The 21,438-nt window shown below is 29.1% G+C and overlaps 1 protein-coding gene across 1 annotated transcript in view; it reads left to right on the forward strand.

Annotated features, from left to right (window-relative positions):
• LOC111622025 (zinc finger MYND domain-containing protein 11-like) overlaps window positions 1–21,438 on the forward strand; it is a 170,845-nt gene that overhangs the window by 70,663 nt on the left and 78,744 nt on the right. The window contains exons 5-6 of the mRNA XM_023364322.1: window positions 5,762–5,803; window positions 16,378–16,561. Of these exons, the coding sequence (XP_023220090.1) occupies window positions 5,762–5,803; window positions 16,378–16,561 (226 nt within the window). The remainder of the gene's footprint in view (window positions 1–5,761; window positions 5,804–16,377; window positions 16,562–21,438) is intronic.

Below are 21,438 nucleotides of genomic sequence, written 5' to 3' on the forward strand. Positions count from 1 at the left end.
GGAGCGGTTTAACCAAAAGCTACAACTTAAATCGTATGTCTTTATGAATTGTAAGTAATACAAATAATAATTACTAGTTTGTACAATTAATGTAATTGCTTTAAGTATGTTCTATGTAAATTGGCAGTTTGGATAATATTGCTAAGATGACTTTGTGAAATTTTGTTCGGAAAGAAAGGGCGACAACTAATATCGAATGAATTTCGGTGTAATATGCGAATATCAACCACAGGTAAAAACAAATATTGTTAAGATATGTTGTAATTGTCAATCTATTTATTTGAATTTTGTGTAAATTATAAGAAAGCCATATTTAAAAGCCCAGTAGTCAAGCTGCTATCTACGACCCTGTTTGTTCTCCAATGATTATCGTCGACCTTGTTTGTTATCCAAGTTGTATATGAAATATGAAATTGTCCATCCTGTTCGACATCTGTACAATAGTGGTTTGTGTTTTATGGTATGTTTTTAAAAAATTTTTTTAAAAAAACAGTTTATCTACTCGCGTATTTTTGTACAAATTTTCTTATGTTTTATTTTTTATGTCTAGTTGGCTGAAGAGGGGCCAATGCCCGAAACGCGTAATGTAAAAGGCGTCCCAACTGAATAAATAGTCAATAAGTTGCCAAGTGTTGATATATGTCACCTTAGTGTGTCTGCAAAGAAACAGCTTAATAACAACAACACGGTTTCATCAGAATCAAAATTAATTAACTAATTAATAATTATATATTTTGAACCAAAGGTTTTTAGGGTTTCATAAAAAAGGTTTTTTGTTAAAAATTTTCTATGGAATCATGCCTAAATATTACGTAAGATATGGAAGGGGGATCAAAGAAAATATTATGGTTTCTTACACCGGGGTGGGTGGGGTGGGTGAATGGCCAAAATTGCCCTTACATAATTTATGGATGGCCCCTAACAATAAAAATTTTAGTAAAAAATTTTTTTTCACTTATCATAGACCCACAAAAACTGCTGCAGAAAATCATTATCTTATGCATGAAATTCTGTACAAGTTTTCATTATAATCATATGATTGTATGCATAATGCAACAATTTTCCATTCAAATATCATTATAAATGATGTCATGAGAGTCTTAAGTGATTGCTGCAAGAGTAGTCATGACATGATGGGCTGCAAGTTGAAACAACCTTGAACACTTGTCTCCATATGATTGTTTGAGATGATATGGCCTTTAACAATTTAAATGTTTTTATGGCTTTATTTTGTGCTCAAAAAATATAGAAAAGTCATTTTAGGTCCTTCTGAGAAATACCTTGCCTTTTTGTCATTTATTTCCAGATGAATTCATTTCACATTAGCCTATGCTACTGCAAAGTTTAAAGAGCTCCCATAGGAAATTCTGTCAAGGATATTGTTCTGTGAACAAAACATTATCTTATAAATTAAACAACATATGACATTGAAATTTGGCACATACAGAGAAGACACATTACAGGATTTTTCAGAATCATCAAATTTGAGGAATGGCAATTATGCACAATGCAGTTATGTATGAGAAACTGCTGCATTATGCATGTTTGTGTATTAAGAAACTACATGTGATCTCAGGTTAAAGGCTAGAATATAATTATGAAATAATAAAATATATTTGAAATTAGCTAATTTTTGTAAAATTTTGAAAAATGCATTTTATATTTTGTAAAATCTTATATATTCTTTCTCTCTTTCTCAATTTTATTATAATTAAAAGTTTATGAAACATGTTATAATTATGAATCTGACTGGACTTAAGATAAAATTGGAAGGCGATAGTTATCTTATTAAATGTTTACATTAGGGTTAAACATTTAATTCTGCCTTTGTATACTAAAGGAAATTTAATATTATTATTTTAATAGAATTTGTTTTGATGTTATTTTTTAATCCATTAGTTATATCTTATTAAAAAGAGGATGAACAAGTAATAAGGAAACATTTTGATATACATTTATTCAAACTTTTTTAAATTCATTTCTTCATGTAATATCTGTAATCTCTGGCACATTCTATACATTAGAAATGGAAAAATTTTTGCCATCAGATTTTTGAGTTTTTGTTGTTAGCTATAATTCATAGTAAGCTTTAATGTTTTTGTTTATTTTTAGGGTTCCTTATTATTAACTTTATGTTGCTCTTAATGATTTAAATGGTATTTCTAATATTTGTAACTGTATCATGTGTTAATTTTTGTTTTTTGTTTCACTTCATTACTTGATGTTAATATCTATCTTTGTTCTATTTGAAAGCTTGATGTGTTTTATTGATATCTATTAGGAATTTTTGTTTTGATATTTGTTTTTAATCTTTTGTTAATGTTTTTGTGATATGATAACAGATATTTGTTTTGAAGTCTCAATGTGTTAATTCAAGACTTCAAAATCATTTATTTATACAATGTTATAATTTACAGCACTTTTTTTTTACAATATGCATTTCTATTCTTTGTCTCTATCAGTTGTCACTAATGAAATTTATAATTTAATTCAAATTAAGGTAAAATGTTTACAATTTTACAAAACTGACTTGCATCTTATGAGCTGCAAATGATAGTGATAAGTCATATTCAATACAACTAAATTTTTTTTAATACTTTTTTCCTTCTAGAAATTGTATTTAATAAAAAAAATGCTGTTTCTTTTCATGTTGAAAACATTTAATTAAAAAGCAGTATAATAGAAAACTACAAAAAGTTAGTTTCCTGAAAATGAACAATTACTAGATAAACGTACATGCATTATCAATATAGTAGCCTATATTAAAAAATAAGCGAGTATGATTTTTAAATTTATTGAGTAAGTTTAATTAAAATATTAAAGAATAGAGTATGCTAGATAGATTGTAAAAAGAAGCAAATAAGTTTATAAAATATGAAAATATATATCAGTAAGTCATATAAAAAGTTAATAATGTGTTTTCTTATAAATATAAATATCTGAGAAAAGTAGAAAGACATTTATTTCATAAGAAATTATACAATTATGCAAAAAATAGAATGTTTAGAGATAGAACATTTCCACATTCTATTTCTAAATGTTTGATATCCTAATAATAGGCTATTAAGTAGACCAGGGCTTCTTAAACTATGGGTTGTGACCCCATTCGGGGTCACTTAGCAAAATCTTGGGGTTGCGAGATTTTAATGCAAAATATTGAAAATAATTTGTGAGTTTGAAAATGGCACACTTTGTGCGATAGGTTTTGTGATTTGCACTTTTTGTCATTTCTGGTGCAGAGATACAATGATTCAGCAACACTGTAGTGTGAACTAGTGTAGTGTTGTTGCTTTTCAGTGTATTCAGTTGTCTCTGTTCCATTGTAACACAAGAGTAAACTGTGGTAGTACACCATTATTGTTTTTGTAAATTTGTATATATCTGTATTTTATATTTTTTGGGTTGTGAAAAAAATCACAATCATAAATGGGGTCATGAATAAAAGTTTAAGAAGCCCTGAAGTAGACTGAAAATGTTAGATTTTCAGGAAAACAACTTGTTTGTTTGTTTGTTTGCTTGCTTGCTTAAAAATAGGTTAACTTGTAAGATGTTTTTAGTTATTTGTGAGAGTTAGCATTTAACAACTTTCTGAGTCTTCCTGGATTTATAAAAAGGTGCTAACTTTTATATAAATCCAAAAATACAAAATATTTTGAATATGGCATGAATGATATGATTTTGTTTTATCAGTTTTATGGACTTAGTTTTAATTAAATTAAAAACAAAACTGGATTATAGAAGTTTGTGTGTATTAAGTGTGCAAAATAGCTTTTATTTTTAATTTTAAATATCTATAATTTTGTAAAATGTTTGTTAATTAAAACATAAAACACATGCTATTTATATAACAATTTAATATAAAAGCATATTTAAAAAAATTGTAAACATTTCATGATGATTAATTTTTTACATTTGTAAGAAGTCTATCATTTGAAAAAATATAATTGTGAACAATGTAAAATTGCTTATTTAAGAATTAAAAAGTTTTAGTACTTTTCAGTGGAAATTTGATAAAGACAAATTTTAACCAATTACAGTACAAGCTGATAGTGCTTTTGCTTGTCTTGGTTGTGTAACAAAATTCACAGACTAAATGTGTTTTTATCAAAGGATGGGTTGTGTGTAAGCAGCTCGTCCATCTGGCAATTTATTGATAGATTTGGTGTTATTTCAAGTCATTTGCTGATTTTGCAAAACCTTTTCTTAATTAGAAGACAAAGTCTGTCAGAAAAAGTCACTTTTTATTCAGTTTTGTGTTCTGCAATACATTCCAATTATATTCCTGATCCTTTATTTTAGACTATTTGGTCACCAAAAAAATTTTAAAAAATCCCATTAAAATATGAAAAAATATTTGATTAAAAGATAAAACACTTTAAAAATTAGTATGGAAACAAAAACAGATGTCTTCTTTCTCCTCCATCCATACTACATTGGAATTATACTGTTGCTTGAATCTTTTAAGTTCAGCTCTGATTTTTTAAAGCACTTTTAAAACATCAGAAATTTCAACAGAATATGAAAGTGAATAAAAGAAATGAAATAACTTTTTCAACTGGCTTTGTCTTCAATTTTAATTAAATCTAAATGATCTGCTGAATCAAGATATTTTTAGGCTAAGTTACTAATTAGTTACTAATTAATTTGCCTATAGGTAGGTGATTACGCTACCACCTTGTATGAATTTTAATAATTATAATAAATTAATTTTTAATTTACAAATTTTGGGAAGAAAAGTTTGGTTTTAATGATTAAATTGTGTTATGAGTTGTTATTACTTCAATTTTATTTAATAATAAATTACTATCTGGAATTATTTTTAAAATTTAAAAAAAGTTTTTCAATTAACAATTTTTTATTCTATAAATTTATTCAAAATGTGTTCAAAAGTTTTTTTAAAAGCAGGACTGGAGTCAATCTAGCAAACTAAACTCTGGGTAACAATTATAATTGCTTAAGGCTGGAATTAGAAAGGAGCCTCCAAATTGATTTGTAAAATTTTATTTCTTTATATTTGAACTTAAATGGTTAGTGAATAAAATTAATAGTTTAAACCAGTGCACTTTCAAGCTTTTACTTATTACCAACATCTATCAGGTATGGATAGAAACAAGTGCATCAAATTGGATTGGTTGGAAAATTTTTGGTATTGGGACTGTATTATCTCTAGTGAGAATATAACAGCAAATTACTTGTTATAGAAGTATGTGTGGAATCAAAAAGTAATGCTTCCTCAGTCACCACAATTTTATTAATGAACAGATCAAAGTAAAAATAACGTAATATGTTGTTTTTGCTTTAATCTGTTCATTAAAACAGGAGCTTTTAGGATACAATATAATATATTGTAACCTGAAATTTTCTGTACATAAAGCTACTGTTTTATGTTGTCATGATTACTTTCAATACATTTATGCCATTGTCAAACCCAAGTATTAAATCTAGTTTGGAAAAATTCTAGAGTTTATTTCTTAACCCATGACTTCACAGCTGATTTAACTTCTTCCAAGTCTTCAAATCTGTAACAACATAGACTGTCCTTCATTGTCCCAATTAGGTAGAAAATACCAAATACCCATGGTGCCTCATCCACTATACAATCCAAATCAGGGCTATACAGTAGATGAGGCAACATGGATCACTCCAATATTGGCAATCACCTGGGTTGTGAACAATGACATGAGTGGTCTTGCATTATTGTGATAGAGTTGTATGGAATGAATGACAAATAATGAACACACTAACCTTACATTTTTTTCAGCAGGATGATGAAAAAACACAAATCTGCTGGGAGAAACATAAGGTTAGTTTGTTTGTAATTTTATTTACTTGCCTTTATTTTATTTACTTCCACAAAACTGTCTGGTTTGTGAAAGAGGGGAACATTTAGGAATGAATATCTTTACATGATGTCTTTGTCCTGGGTTGTGATGCATCTGTCTCCTTGAATCAACTCATCAGCACATTGTCAGTTCTCATCTGTGACTGATGTTGTTGGATGACCACTTCTTAGTTTATCTACAATTTCAATTTCTCCTCCTTGAAATGTCTTCACCTAAGCCCACACATTTCTACTGTTTGCTACAGTGTCCCTATAAACTTTTCAGCTGATTATGAATTTCCTTAGGTGCTCATCCCTCTCTGATCAGAAACTCAATTATTGCTTTTTGTTTTAGTCTCATATCTATGGTTGAAATTGCTCAGTATGAAAAACAAAAGCATATATTTGTAACATCTTAATTTTTTTTGAGAGCTTGGATAAATCTAACGTTGCATTACATAAATGAGGGTTCTGTTAGTGCCAGGCCTGAACTAACAGAACCCTCAGACTTTACATGTGCAATAAATAATGAAAATTATTAATGAATCAAAAAATCTGAAAAATAAGTATTATATGTATGAATAAAAAGTAGTCTATTTATTATTCTAAGTCTGAATATATACAATAATGAAATAAAGAAAATTCAAAAATATAATAATAGATATTTTATTGAATCAAAAACAAATATGTACAAAAAAATTTCTTGACATTTAGGGACTTGAAAATTATTAACTTATAACTATCTTATTATTATCTCCACAAAACTGACAAGACTATTTGAATTGAACTATATCGAAAATTCACAAAGAATTTTTATAACTTAAATTCACCTGTCACAAGAACTTCTACATTGTCAAAGAAACTTGAAAGCATTTCCTGAAATCTCACCCAATCCTTAACTCCACCTCATTTGATCTCTAACTTCACCTCCTCCTTGTAGTGTAGTTGGTGACATTACATGAATATGCCCACTTGACTGTATTTACAATCTTAAGTTTCTAACATTAGTTCAAATTCTAGTAATAATTTCTTTATTTCTTGTCATCTCCCTTACAATAATTTTTTTTAAAATTTTTGTTGTAACTTTTAGTGACAATTTGGGGTGGGAGATCATTCTTTTAACTTTCAGTGGAAGTCTCCTCCTGAGATGTTGTTTCCAGTTCAGTGACATAATTGGTTGCTGCAACAGTTGTCATAGTAAGGTTAGTTTTAGTTTTTTAGAATATTGATCAGGTGAGGTGTGGTAGTCCATCCTTAATGAAATAAAATGCCCCAAAATAAATAGAATAATGAACTAAAAATAACCTCCAAACAAAATAGAATGGGTTGGAATCGACTCCTGACACATTAAAAAGTTAAAGATCATACGTGGATGTTTATAATAACTAGTACTAATAGATCAAACATTAGACATGGACGCAGTACTTTTTGTTTCCCTTTTTTAATAGCATTAACAAAAACAGTTACACCAAAAGTATGAGTATTTTTGGATCAGACTAACAAGTAAGATAATTCATCTGGACATCATATTAATGCTGTAGAGCATGACTGTTCAGAGGATAATGAGGCCTAGAGAAAAATACATATTTGGAGGTTCTACACCAAATTAAATTTGTATAATATATAGTATGTATACATTGGTGTAATATAATCACCTAGTTTTAAGACAAAAATTGTTCAAAAAAGTTAAAATTTTTATAAAATTTAAAATTTAGTTTATATACAGGTAGCCCTCGGTTTACGCTGCAGTTCCATTCCTACGAAAGCCAACGCAAATCGAATCGGCGTAAAATGAACTCGTATTTACAGTAAGGTATAGGGTTAGGTTCTACATAAGTGAAAAATAAGCTAATAATTTTGTTTATTAATACAATATAATATAAAATACATATAAATTTAATTTTTAAAATGTATTTTAACATAAAATAAAATGTTTTTATTTTAAAATTTTAGTTTCAAATTTCTTACATTTTTTGGAAAAAAGTATCCATCTTTAATTATTTACATTTTTGATTTCTTTCATTAAGAATTTTGGAATATGGTCGAATATGATGCTTTTTTTTACATTTGCACTTCGCTCCCAACATTGTCTAACTCACAAACTTCATTCGTCAAACTTTCCTTAGTTGAAAGGATACGTTAACCCGACGTAGAGCTACAGATGAGCAAAGGCACTGATTGGTCGACCACTGGTGGCCGTAGCGCATATATAAGGTCAGTTTGAGCGGGAAAATTCAAGGTGGCTAAGGAGAGATAAATATCGTCTGGCCAACGAGAAGTAGATTTGTCTCACTAACGATAATTTGTGATCGCTGGAAGTGCTATTGTGTCGTAAGGTGTTTTCCTGAATGAACTGATATGGGATACATTCATTGGCGCTATGGATTCGGACGCTATTTATTGGACTATTAAGTTTAATATGTTGACTCGTGGGTACGTTTAGTATTTTAATATTAATTTAATGCAAATGTATACATACCCAATAATATTAAACAGAAAAAATAAACATATTTAATAAAAATCTTTGTTTTAACGAATGTACAGTACAATGTCGTGGCTCGGTAAATATGTCAACACTGAAATGAAAATCAGTCTAGCATAAGAAAAATTGGGGAATTACAGCTTGAAACTGTGAATTGCGCAGCGGCATTATTGTGAATCAGTGTAAATTGAACTGGCGTAAACCGAGGGCTACCTGTATATTATTCAAATATTTTTTATTTTATCAATATTGTGTTGGCCTTTTTTGAGGACCAGGGAAATTTGCACCTTTTGTCTGGGCATTCTTGCTCAAGAGTAGGAGAGTTATTACAGTAGAGCATCAGACCCCCGATTAATTGTCACATCAGTTAACTGACCGTTCTAGTCGGCAAATTTCAAATGTCCGCTAGTGATGTGGCACTACAATATTTGGCTATGTCTTGGCTACTTTAATATTATTTTTGTTAAATTTTTGCATGTTTTAGCTGGCAACACCAGCTTGATCATTGAAGGGAGGCCAGTATTTAAATGAGACTTAATTTCTAATTATGAGTGGTTGTTTGTTTTGTGAGCAATAAAATAATTAAAAAATAATTTTTAATGATACAATAGCAATGATTATTATTTAAAAAAAATTGTTAGGCCTAACATTGATGAAAATTCAATGCAAAGTTGGTTAATAGCAATATACTAATTACATGGGATATGTTAATATACTATACTATCAATAATAATGTATATTTTTTCATTCTTTTTGGTTATCTGATTTTTTCAGTTATCCAACCAACCTGAGTGTCCAATTGAGTCAGACAATCGATGCTCTACTGTAATTGCATGTTACCAAGAGCTGTTAGTAAATGTACAAAATGAAGGAAACATTTTTGACTTGTTTAGTTCAAAGTTAAAAATCCAGCAACAAGTTGCTTAACTTTCCTCACAACATCTAAAACTGCATGTATTGCATCATCTGTTAAGATATTTTATTATTAAAAACTTTTTATATTTTTAAATATTATAAAATGGTATAAAGCTTAATTTTGAGAGTAGGGATGTGTTCTATAAAAAATTGTAAATGCTAATAATGAGGAAAATCGTCATTAAGTCTGACCCTACTCGAGATATGACACATGGCTTTCCACCCACTCAATCTTTAATCACCAAAATTTAATAGCATCAATCCCCCTAATACACAATCTTCCTGAAAAATTTCAGAAATTTTTGACAAAAAGCAGAGAAGTTATTAAGCTTCAAAGAGAGTGAACAGAATCATTCCACACACACAAATGCTCTCACTTAACATCCATACATACAGAAAAATTCCCAAATATTTTTGCATTTATTATTTCAAGGCCCCCTAAGTCCAAAAAAAGTAAAAATCTTGGGTGGTAATTTTTTTTGCTGATTGACATATTTTTCCTCTGCTATATATAACAAAGCTGGAAAAGTAAAAATCAGGTTTAGATATTAGAGTGCAAGATGATGAATGTTTGATACAATCTTTATGTAAACAGTTTGACACATTTATTTATTTCTATGTTTATTTCTGTTAAATTTAAGCAAATGTTAAAATAGATATTTATATTAAATTTTTTATTTTNGAGGCCAGTATTTAAACGAGACTTAATTTTCTAATTATGAGTGGTTGTTTGTTTTGTGAGCAATAAAATAATTTAAAAATAATTTTTAACGATACAATAGCGATGATTATTATTTTAAAAAATTTTTTTGTTAGTTTACATTTAACTAATTAATAGCGATATACTAATATACTAATTACATGGGATATACTAATATACTAATTACATGGGATATACTAATATACTATACTAATAATGTATTTTTTTCATTCTTTTCGGTTATCTGACCAACCTGAGTCCCCAATTGAGTCGCATAATTGATGCTCTACTGGATATGGATATTGAAATTTGGATTCTAAATCCATTTCACTGGTCCATCATTGAAATCTGTTTGCTAAAGTTGTTGTAAAGGATTTTCTTAAAGTAGGTAAAAGAGCTATTGGTCGGTAATTATTAGGAAGGAGTTTTATCTCCCCTTTTTGAATATCATATAGAGATAAGCAGAATTCCATGAATCAGGATATAAAAGTGTGTTGTACATTTTATTAAATAGATCAAGTAACTTAAACCTTGCTGAATTTTGGAGTAATTTAAGAAATTTAATTGTGATATGATCACTTTCCAGTGATGAATTACTGTACATCCTATTGATTGAGTCATTTAATTCTTCCATTGTAAATTTTGAAACTAGATATTCGTTATGAAGTGGTTTTATAGTTGAATAGAAGATTGTCCATCTGTAGAAGTTTGTCCATGTTTCAAAATTTATTTTTGGAGAATTGTTGCTGGATCAATGTTAGTTTGTAATTTTTGAATTGTTGACCAAAAATGTTTACTTTTTCCTTTGGCATTTATTAGAATAGTTTCCAGCTTTACAAAGTATCTTTTCTTTTTCGCTTTAAGTAAGTTATTATAGATTTGCTTAACTTTTTTATAATTGATGGCATTTTGGTTATTTGAATTTTTTCTAAATAGTTTTAGATTTTTTTGTTTAATAATTTCATTGTGTAGAATTCAAAATCAAACCAAGATTTTTTGAATTGAATATGTTGTTTCTTCACATTTTTAGTTTGTATATATTCCTTCATTAATTGCTTGATGAACATATAAGTTTTAATACAATTTATTACCTTTATGTCAGGAATGTTATTAAATTTATTTTCTATCTCTTCTTGATATTGTGAGAAATTATAGTTTTTTTTTGATAATTATTGAATTTGTCTTTTTTTTTCTGTTTTCATCGAAAATTTGGCAATAATGGGAAAATGGTCCAATGCATCGTAATTTAATATTTTAAAGTCTGTACATAAATCCAGCAAAAATTTAGAGCAAATAGAAAAATCAATAGTAGAGCTTCCATCATGCTCTACACAAGTAAATTCAGCAGAGTAGTCAGATATTATGCAACCATTGAGTATGTATATTTTTAAATCTGTTATTATATTTATCATACTTGCACCCAATTTATTACTTCGTTCATCCTTTGAGAGTTGATTATTTAAAATTAGGTTATTGGGAACCGTTATATCAAAAATCTTTTATTTCAGTAATGCGAGAATTAAAATCTCCCAAAAGGAGAATTAATGATGTAATATGTTGCCCGAGTTTAAGTGATTTAAACACTTCTTTTAGTATGTCTATCCTATCTAGTGGAATGTAAGCAACAGCCACAATCATTAGTTCATTTCTTAAATTAGTAAATTTAGGTTTAGTCATTTTGATTAATAACATTATAAGATTATCAGTCTTTTTTATTTGAAGAATTGTAAATAAATTCTTTTTTAATAATAAACATATTCCTTCACTAGGTCAGCCTGGCCCAGTTGGTGTTCTATCAGGTATATTTCTATTAAGTAATCTTTGAATGTATTTAATTTATAAAACTGTTTGTAGGTAACTCATGTTTCTGTTATTCCAATGATATCTGCTTCAAGTTTAAGCTGAAATAGGTCATTGATGAAATTTTGTTCTTTAATACTTGGCAATTCCAATTTATCACTGTTCACATTTGATTATTCATGGTATTTATTGTAGGACTGATTCTTTGCAATTTATTGGACTTTAAGTTGTAAAATTCTATATTGACAAGATTGATAAAAAATTTTCTACATTCACTAATTGTTTTGTTTTTATGCAGTATGTTATCTTATCTTGTTCTAATATCAAAATATCATTACAAAATTTAACCTGATGATTTTGCTTTTTCATTTCAATATAGAAGGGAAGATTATTTTGTCTTGTACTAGAACTGTTTGTGAGATCTGCTAAGATTTACATATTTTGCCATTCACCAAGTAATTTTTCTTGTTTTCATTTAATGAAAGAAGTGAAGAAAAGATTGTGAATTTGGTTATTCCATAACAACAGTTTTATGATAGTTTTTGTATTAGTTAGTTGAGTTATGTCTAAGATATGTTTAAAAGTTCGGAGTCTAGATTCAGAGTATGCTTCATAAAATTCCATATTTCTTGTTTGAAAATATTTTTGAACTAGGAAATTTATATAAGATTACATTATTTTGATTAAAATTATTAATTAGAGAATCCATTTTAAAGTGCATAAGTTCCTTTTCCATTTTTAACTTTGTAATTTGTAATTCCATGTTTTGTATTTTTCTTTTGTTTTATGAAATTGATTTTTAAATTCTCGAATAATTTCTTGTATTGAGTCTAAGTCTGTTTTTATAGAAGTCATTTGATTAGCTAGTCTTTCATTAGAATTGTTAATTAAATCTGATATTCTATTCCATAAGTCTGTTATTGAGGTGTTTGTAATTTCTTTAGTATCAACTATGGATTTCAAACTTGATACATTTGACTTATGTGAAGTTGAGAGTAAATCTTGTATGTTGTCAATTTGTGAACTAATTTTATCTTTAGACATATTCTGTACTACTTTATTTTCAGGTAAGCTGAAGTCAGTTATTAGTAGACAGTGGACTTATAGGTCCTTAAAAGTGGCGTTTTAGGTGCTTAAAATAAGCTCTTAAATTGTGTCGTTTAGGCTTTATAAACAAAAAATAGGCAGTCAAAATTTGCACAATGAACAATTAATGTACTTATCAGGACAATGAATTTTTTTATTTAGATATGTATTCCAAAAAAGAAATGCACATATTCAGAATGATGCAAACACAAAAGTAGACAAACAATTATCTTTACATTTTTTATTTGCTCTGTTTCCCATAGTTAGCTTCATAATATATTACAAGCACTTTTTCCAAATTTTCAATAGAAAAGTTGCAACGTTTGTCACTGAGAATTAATTTATATGGAGAGAAAGAGCGTATAATCTGTTATCTTCAGTAGATATGGAACACATCTACTGAAGATAACAGACAATATTTCAACCTTGGAAGAAGATGAACTGGGAATTCACTTTTGCAACTTCTTTCTTGCCAAAATATCAGCCACAAATAAACAAGCACTTTAATCCAAGTCTCTTTTGAAGTACTGCTTTCAACTCTTTTTTTCACTTTTTTTTGCAGCAGTGCCTGGTGCATCACAAAGTTTCTGGTTTGTTCTGTTGAGGAGATCAATTTGTTCATATATATGTTTCCCACTACTTTCAAGAGCAGTAATAGTATCTGCAATGAATGTGAAATAACAAATGTGATGTACATCAACTTGTTCTGAACATAAATGTAATTCAAAATTTTCTTGGCTTTAGTTACACAAACTGTATCATCTGCTAAAGTGGCCAGAAGTTTTTTGATATCAAAGAACTGTTCACTGTAGTAGTTAGTACAAAATCTTAGTCATGTATATGCTAAGAAAAAAATAGGCATTTACCTAAAATCCGCTGTCTAAAAATGACAAATAAAGCATCTCTAACGCTATATTTATTAAATAAAACAATTTATTTTAAAATATTTCATATAGTTTTAATTTTATTACTATAAAATTGCATCAGGGGGTTAACTTATTTCTGTTATTATTGCATTCTAATTTTTTCTGCTTGGGATATGCATTCACTGGGACTTAAATATAAGTAATCAATAATAATAAAAAAATGAATTTGTCTGATTGCATTTTCAGGAAAAAATGAAACTTAAGCAGTTTAATTTAAGAATTAAAGTAAACCTTTGTAAAAAATGAAACGAAAAATTAATAAAAACTTTCTAAAAATATGAAAACAGACTAAACTTTGTGTTTTAGGCAAAAATAGGCAGCAACGTCAAAATAAGCATTTTTAGGCATTATAAAATACCATTGTTTCAGTCTAAATGTTCATGAAAAGTGTTCATATGAAATCTTAGCCATGTAAATGCCAAGGAAAAAAATAGGCATTTGCCTAAAATCCGCTTTCTAGTTATTCGTTTAGTGTTAGAGGTAAAATGCTTTTTCCCGTTACTTGACCCGACAGGGATCTTCCACGTTTTGTCTGAGGTCTTTGTAAGGGACCAGGATTAGAATCCACTCCAGAAATAAGCAAAAGTATTAAAATTAATTTAATATTATTGCATTTTCCTAATAAAAAAACATTTGAAAAACTTTAACTCAAAAACCACCTCCATATTGTTAAGGTCTGAGAGAAAATACACCAGCAGCCTCAGCAGTCACGATATGCCCCCTCATAAATATCAAATTAATACAATAAAATCACAATTAAAATTCAGTATTGCAAAACTAACCTTATTTTATATCAGAAACCCTTGCTGATGAAAGAATAGAAGGTGGAGATTCCATAGCATGTATAATCTGTTTAGTAAAATCCCAGAATTTTTAGTACTCTATTACCATGGTTCCCAATTAGTGGTATGCGTATTCCCAGGGATACGCGAAATTGCATGAAGGGGTACATGTGGCAATCTAAAATCGGTCGATTTAAAATTTAAATGCATGAGATGAAGCAATCAAAAAATAATGGGTGGACCATCAAAAATTTGGCAATTTAAAACATGATGTCGAATGCACAAATTCGCTTATTTATAACTTCGAAATTTCATCAAAAAAATGCATTTGTGACAATACCTAAATGAAATTCTTACGCAAGAAACAAAAATTGTATAATTATCATTATCTTCTTGTCAGCGAAGCGGCAATAAAATATTTACTACCATTTTGCACAACACACCTCTGCGAGAGCGGATTTTCGGCCATGACAAACATGAAAACTAAACATCGTGACCGACTTAAACTTGAAGATGACTTGAGACTGAAGCTGACCAAAAAGCAACCAGATTTTACAAAGTTGTGCAAAGAAAAACGTCCACATTTGTCACATTAAAATTAAATAATCTTATGTTATTTTCATTATTATTAGAATTATATTTTAAAGGTAATAAATGTAAAACAAACTTATTCTATTTGTCACTAGCTGTCTACCCACAGTTAAGCACGCATTATATTGAATTTTCTCATGGGAATAAGATATTTTATCGCAGTAAAATGTAGCCTATGTCCATTTCCAATGTGTAAGCTATCTCTGTGCCAAATTTTATTAAAACTTGTTCAGCGGTTTAGACATGAAAAGGTGATAGACAGTCAGAGAGACAGACAATTAGCTTCGAATTTATAATATTAGTATGGATTAATATGAATTTCTGCTATAAGGGGTATGTGAGTTTGAGCTCTTTCTTGAAGTGGTATGCAGAAAAAACTAATTGGGAACCACTGCTCTACTATATAGCAGTTTTTTCTTTGTCTCTCAACAAGCACGACATAATGAGGGGCTATTGTATACCTTCATTACTTGAGGAAAAGAAAGTAAATTAATAGAAACAATAAGTATGAAACAAAAAATATTGATAGCTATATTAAGAAAGTATAATTAATTTTTATTCAAATGTATTTTTTCTTTTAAGGTTTGTTATAAACATATTCTACAATCTTCAAAGTGTTTATTGTGTTTAGATGTTAATATATATAAACTGTAGAAAATAAAGAATTTGAAGTAAATTAATACAGGCAAATCTTATTTTAATTAAATTTGTGTGTGTAAAATATATATGAAAAAGTATTTCTGTTCATCATAAAAATTACTCTTCAGCATAAAATAATAATATACATTTCCTATTCTGTAAATGACTTGTTTTCTACCTGTTATAAAGTTATGATACTTGTTGATTTATATACTAAAGAAGTAAAAGTTAATAGAAAATTTGTTGGGAAAATCTAACAAATTTTCTGAAAAATTAGGGAATTTAAGAGGATTGAAGAAGTGAGTAAAAAAAGGTAACTTGGGATATAGCTTCAATGAGAGCATTAAAGTCCATTGAAGTTTCCATATTTTAAACTGAGAGTATTGCATGCTTGTACATGTTTCTCCTTATTTATTTTGAAGTAAAAATTATTTTGAGAAAAATTTAACAGAAAAGAGAAGCTCAAATTCTCTTTTATTCTTTGTTCTGACAAAGAATGAACTGATCTTTACACTTTTGTGCTTGCTCCTTTTTTCATTGATTCATATATAATACAATTATTTGTGAACACAAACCAATTAGCAATAGGTGGCAAAAANTATCTAGATAAGTTTTTTTACTTATTTTTATTTTAGACAAGAGAATTACATCGAATGCCTCATCCAGATGAAGAGAAATGGCGTCACGATTTTCTTATTTATGAAAAAATGGATTTAATAATGATGGAAGAGAAAACAAAATCAAATGCCTATAAACGATTAGAAGAATTTCAAGCTGATGCACAGTGTATTGTTCACAATGTTGTGATATTTTTTGGAGGTAGTTATTATGCTTCATTGGTAAAAAAAAATATTCCTTCGTAATTCAATGATATAAATTTTATAATTGAAAAAAAAAATGCCATTTCAAGAAGTCATAAAACTGATTTATTAAGTACACCCAATTCTGTTTTTACATGGTTTTTTTTGTTTTTTGGCGGTTGTGATTTTGATTTAAGATGATCTGGAAAAAAATCAATTTTCTTTTAATATTACAATTTTCATGATGACTCAGGATAATATTCTAAGGACTTCTTTTAATATTGTTTGTTTGATTTAACATGTTTCAATAAATGTCTTTTTAAAAAACTTGATTTGATTTTAATTCTAAGGAAAAATATTCATACTTTCTTTTGTAGAAAATTGTTTTTTCCAAAACAGAAATTTGGAATTTGGATTTAAGGCTATTGTAATGCTTAAGAAACTTCTCACCCTGTAGTCACAATAAGGCCTTTTAATCCTATTCATAATGGTATGATATCTCAGGCCCACAGTGGGAGTGACTAGGTAGTGAAGGACTGGGTCAAACATACCTGGGACAGACTATCTCTGAAAAATTCCAATACAGTCGACCCCCCTATAATTACGGTCCCTATAATTACGATTCCTATAAAACTATGAAAAAATTGTGACCGGTATCTGTAAAAAACAGTAAAAACCCTCTATAATTACCTCAAACGTCATCGGTCAGCCGAACTACTTTCCCGCCGTCCGTAGCGCCAACTACGGAGAGATTTCTATTGTCTGGACAGTATTATATAAATTATATATAAATTAGGTACTGTACATATAATTATATATTAATTATATATAAATTAGGTACTGTATATATAATTATATATTAACTTATTGTAACTTTGTTATAATTAAATATATAATTTCCGCCGTCTAGCGTGGCGCCACGCTACGGAGATTTTTACGCTAACTATCGTCTGTCAGTATGTAAATTAGGTACCGTAAGTCTAATACAGTACTGTAATTTTATACATTTCTTGTGAAAGAAACATTTCTTATTCAACGGCGATTAAAATTATTTATATTAATGATGTCTCCGAAGTTCTACGAAGTTTTCACAGAAAAATAAGTTGTTAGAAATCGGCCGCTCTTTGCTGAGCTGTTCCGCGACGAAAACAATGTTGAGCAATGGCAATGTCGAATGGTGACACTCGGTAAGTAATCCTACAATTTTTTGTTTATAGCGTAGTTTATACGGATTATTCCCAAAAAAAACATACGTATTTTGGAAATGTTGAGTCAGATTAGTCTAGAATCGATTAATTTTATGGAAGAAAATCTTTCAAACAGCCGTAGTCCGTAAACTTGATACGTGTCGGGTTGTGATTGGAAGGATTCGTAAGAAATCGGATTCCTAAAGAATGGAACGTATCTATATCTTATAGGGGGGTCGACTGTAGTTTTTTGTTACCTGGATTTGATCCTTGTTCCCCGAGTGATAGACTGACACCTTAACTGCCTTGGCTTCTGTTTGTCAGTTATTATTTGGCTGTCTTTTAATAACTTATTTGAATGAGTGTAGTGACAATAAGCCTTTCATTCTGACTTTACTCCATGATTGCAGCAGTCAAAAAAAATTTAATTCAGGATTTGATGATTTTGCTTGTATGATTGCATTTCTTCCATTTTTTTAAAATACAGAATACTTTTTTATATGTTGTGTGATGCTAAAAGCTAGGGGTATTTTGATGTTTAGTTGAAAAAATAAAATAAAATAAAATTAGAATTAAAACTGTGAAAATAATATAAATGTATTAAATTTTGCTGATAAGTAAGTTACAATCGTCTCTCTTCTCTGATCAATTAATTAAAATTGAAATATTTTGTTTACACACATTTCGATAATGTGTAAACCAATTGGTTTAAAAACCAGTAATATGATAAATCAATTAATAAATTAACTGGTTTATCATATTATTTTTACTGATTTTTAATATCTGTAACCAATCTTCTGTTTTTCCATGTGGACAGTATATTTTTTATGTAAGAAATTCTTGGGAATTTATCTACTGTGTAAAAACAGAATTGGGTATATTTGAGTTTTGCATTTCTCTACAAAATATTTAATAGATGTATAGTAAGTTATTTAATTTTATGTATGTACTAATATTTAAAATTTAAATTTATGAATTTTAATGTGTTGTAAAAATGTGCATTATATAAAATAGCAAATTTTAATTATTCTAAAATTCATATGTAAGTTATTTTTAATATCACCTGCCTGTTTAATTTTATATTTTATTTTGTGAATTGTATTTAAATTTATTTGGTATGCCATTGTTGCCATTTATTCTTTTAGAAACAATTTTGGACTAATTTAGTCCAAAATCATTTCTTAAAAAAAAAATATATAGTCAAATTTCTTAATACAAAGTTGAAGTGTCTTAAAAATTGGCATGTCTTATTAATGAGGTTTGTATTAAGTGAACTTTATACAGTGGAACCTTGCTTAATTAAATTAAATTAATGACCATAATTTGTTTCAGAATCTTACTTGTAATGCGAAACACTTGTTAAGTGAAACAATTCTTCTCATATAAATTAATGTAAAATATGATAATGTGTTCCATGCCAGAAAAAAAATACTCAAATATTTTATGTATAACATTTATTTTAAAAAAATTATAAAATATACATTGTTAAGGAGCATGAATCATCATTATTTTTTCTTCTAACGTGAAATGAACCAACCTGGAATGCGAATTTGATTTGCAGAGAACAAAAAAACTCAAAATAATATGTCTGATAAACACACTAAATGATATGCCAAACTCTTGGGCTATGTAAAGGTTATAATTAAATATTAGAAATTAAATAATTTGACTAGAGGTAGTGTGAGGACCCAACTGATGTTCGAAATCATGTAAATCACGGTATTCTTATGATTAAATAATAACAATAGATTATATATGAGAGGGAGAGGAAAATCTCATAACTTAAACTACGCGGCACAAAATGTAGACAATGAGTCTCGGATGACTCCAACACGTGTTAAACGAACTGTCAATGTCAGAGTGAAAAGTTATAAGTCAGAGATAAGTGGTCATATGCAAGTAGAACTTTGACCCCAGCGCTCATAAACAGTCAATCTAGGGAAACAATTTCGGAAAAGAGGGAAAGATTTTAGAGAAATAAATCATTGCATATGATCGTTCGAGTACTCAGATGACAGAAATCGCAAGTTGCAGAGCTAAATTATGAGTGCGAATCTTGCAATTTTGTCAACAATCCCCAAGGACAATCGACAGAAAGGCGTCGAGCAGACACCTGGAATCAGACCTTTCCTGTGACCCGAGTCGGTCTCGGTTTTCCCCAAAACAAAAGCGAGACCAATTGGGAAGTGAGGAAGGGGACGAGGGGCCAATCAGAAGTCTGAATAGTGGGAGAAAAAAACTATAAAAATTGGAAAATCAAGGTCAAAAAGGCTCTCTTCCGACTCCCTGAAACATCGCAACTGATATTGTGGTGTGTTGTCGGCACGAACTTTGGACTCCGCCGCTTCCAACTTCATCTCATCTGCCTTGATCAGCGACATCATCTCATCCGTCCCGCGACCAGACGTAGACCTTCTCGCCTCTCTGCATCTCCGACTAGAACTAGTGAAGGACTGTCGATTGTCGATGTAAGCATAAATGTTAACAAATAAACGGCTTTCTTGTGTAAAACACTTGTCATCATTTGCCTCCTCCATCACAGCCCACATACAACCTTCCCTTAGGTTCATCCTGACGCGGGATTAATAGCTCCCACCTAGGAGACGGCAACCTTACACAGGTGCCGTGAAGTTGGTTTCAAGCCCCCTATATCCACTGGGTCGGCCATCTTACAGTAGGCAGTTATGCTGTCATCTTGTACTAAATTTAATGACTAATTCCAGTTAATTGTCTAAATTAAATGTCTAAATTAAAAATTAATTATTTATAATTATTAAATTTAATACGAGATGGCAGCATAACTGCCTACCTCTAGTCAAATTATTTAATTTCTAATATTTAATTATAACCTTTACATAGCCCAAGAGTTTGGCATATCATTTGTGTGTTTATTATATAATGGGCTATGGTTGTTAATGTTTATATGTAATATAAACATTAACAACCATATGATCATACATGTAATATGTATGATCACAAGCGACACTAAGATGCTAGCGGAACGAGTGCTAAACACAGACTGTTGTAGCATGCACACAATTTGGGACTTCTCCTCTCCTCATCACTCATTATGTGAAATGTCGCTCATTAAGCGAATAATTTTTTTTAGTGATGTGCTGGATATCCATATCTGCGGATATCTGAGGAAAAAAAAAGATCCGTATCTGTTACTTTTTAGTGGATCTTTAACAGATCTTTTATTTTAATGAATTTCATTACTTATATGAAATTTTAAAGATAGGTAGCAATAAAATACTAATAACTTCAATTCAAATCACTTTTTATTTCTTAAAATCACATATTTGGCATATTCATATTGCAAAAATTTTATCATGCAAAATTCATTTACTATTGTAAAATATTTCCATATTACACTACTAAACTTTTTTGTTGACATTGTTTTTATTTTAATTTAACTAATTTTAATTATTCAGATTCTTGAGCTAGTACATTTGGTATGCTATAGCTCTATTTTCCAATTTAATGGGAAAACGTACTTGCAAGGGAAAGCATTCCCGATGGGTAGCCCGGTATCGGGTGATTTGTGCGAAATGGTAATCAGAAGATTGGAAAACAACGTCCTACCACGTTTTTTGCACAATATCTTGTTATATAAAAGATATATTGATGACATCATTATATTTTGGAAGGTGGAACCAGACATAAAACTCTTCCTAGAAGACATGAATAAGAATCCATATGGGCTATC

The sequence above is a fragment of the Centruroides sculpturatus genome, unplaced genomic scaffold (assembly GCF_000671375.1).
Source record: "Centruroides sculpturatus isolate CEXI.00-Female unplaced genomic scaffold, Cexi_2.0 scaffold225, whole genome shotgun sequence".
NCBI lineage: Eukaryota > Metazoa > Arthropoda > Arachnida > Scorpiones > Buthidae > Centruroides > Centruroides sculpturatus.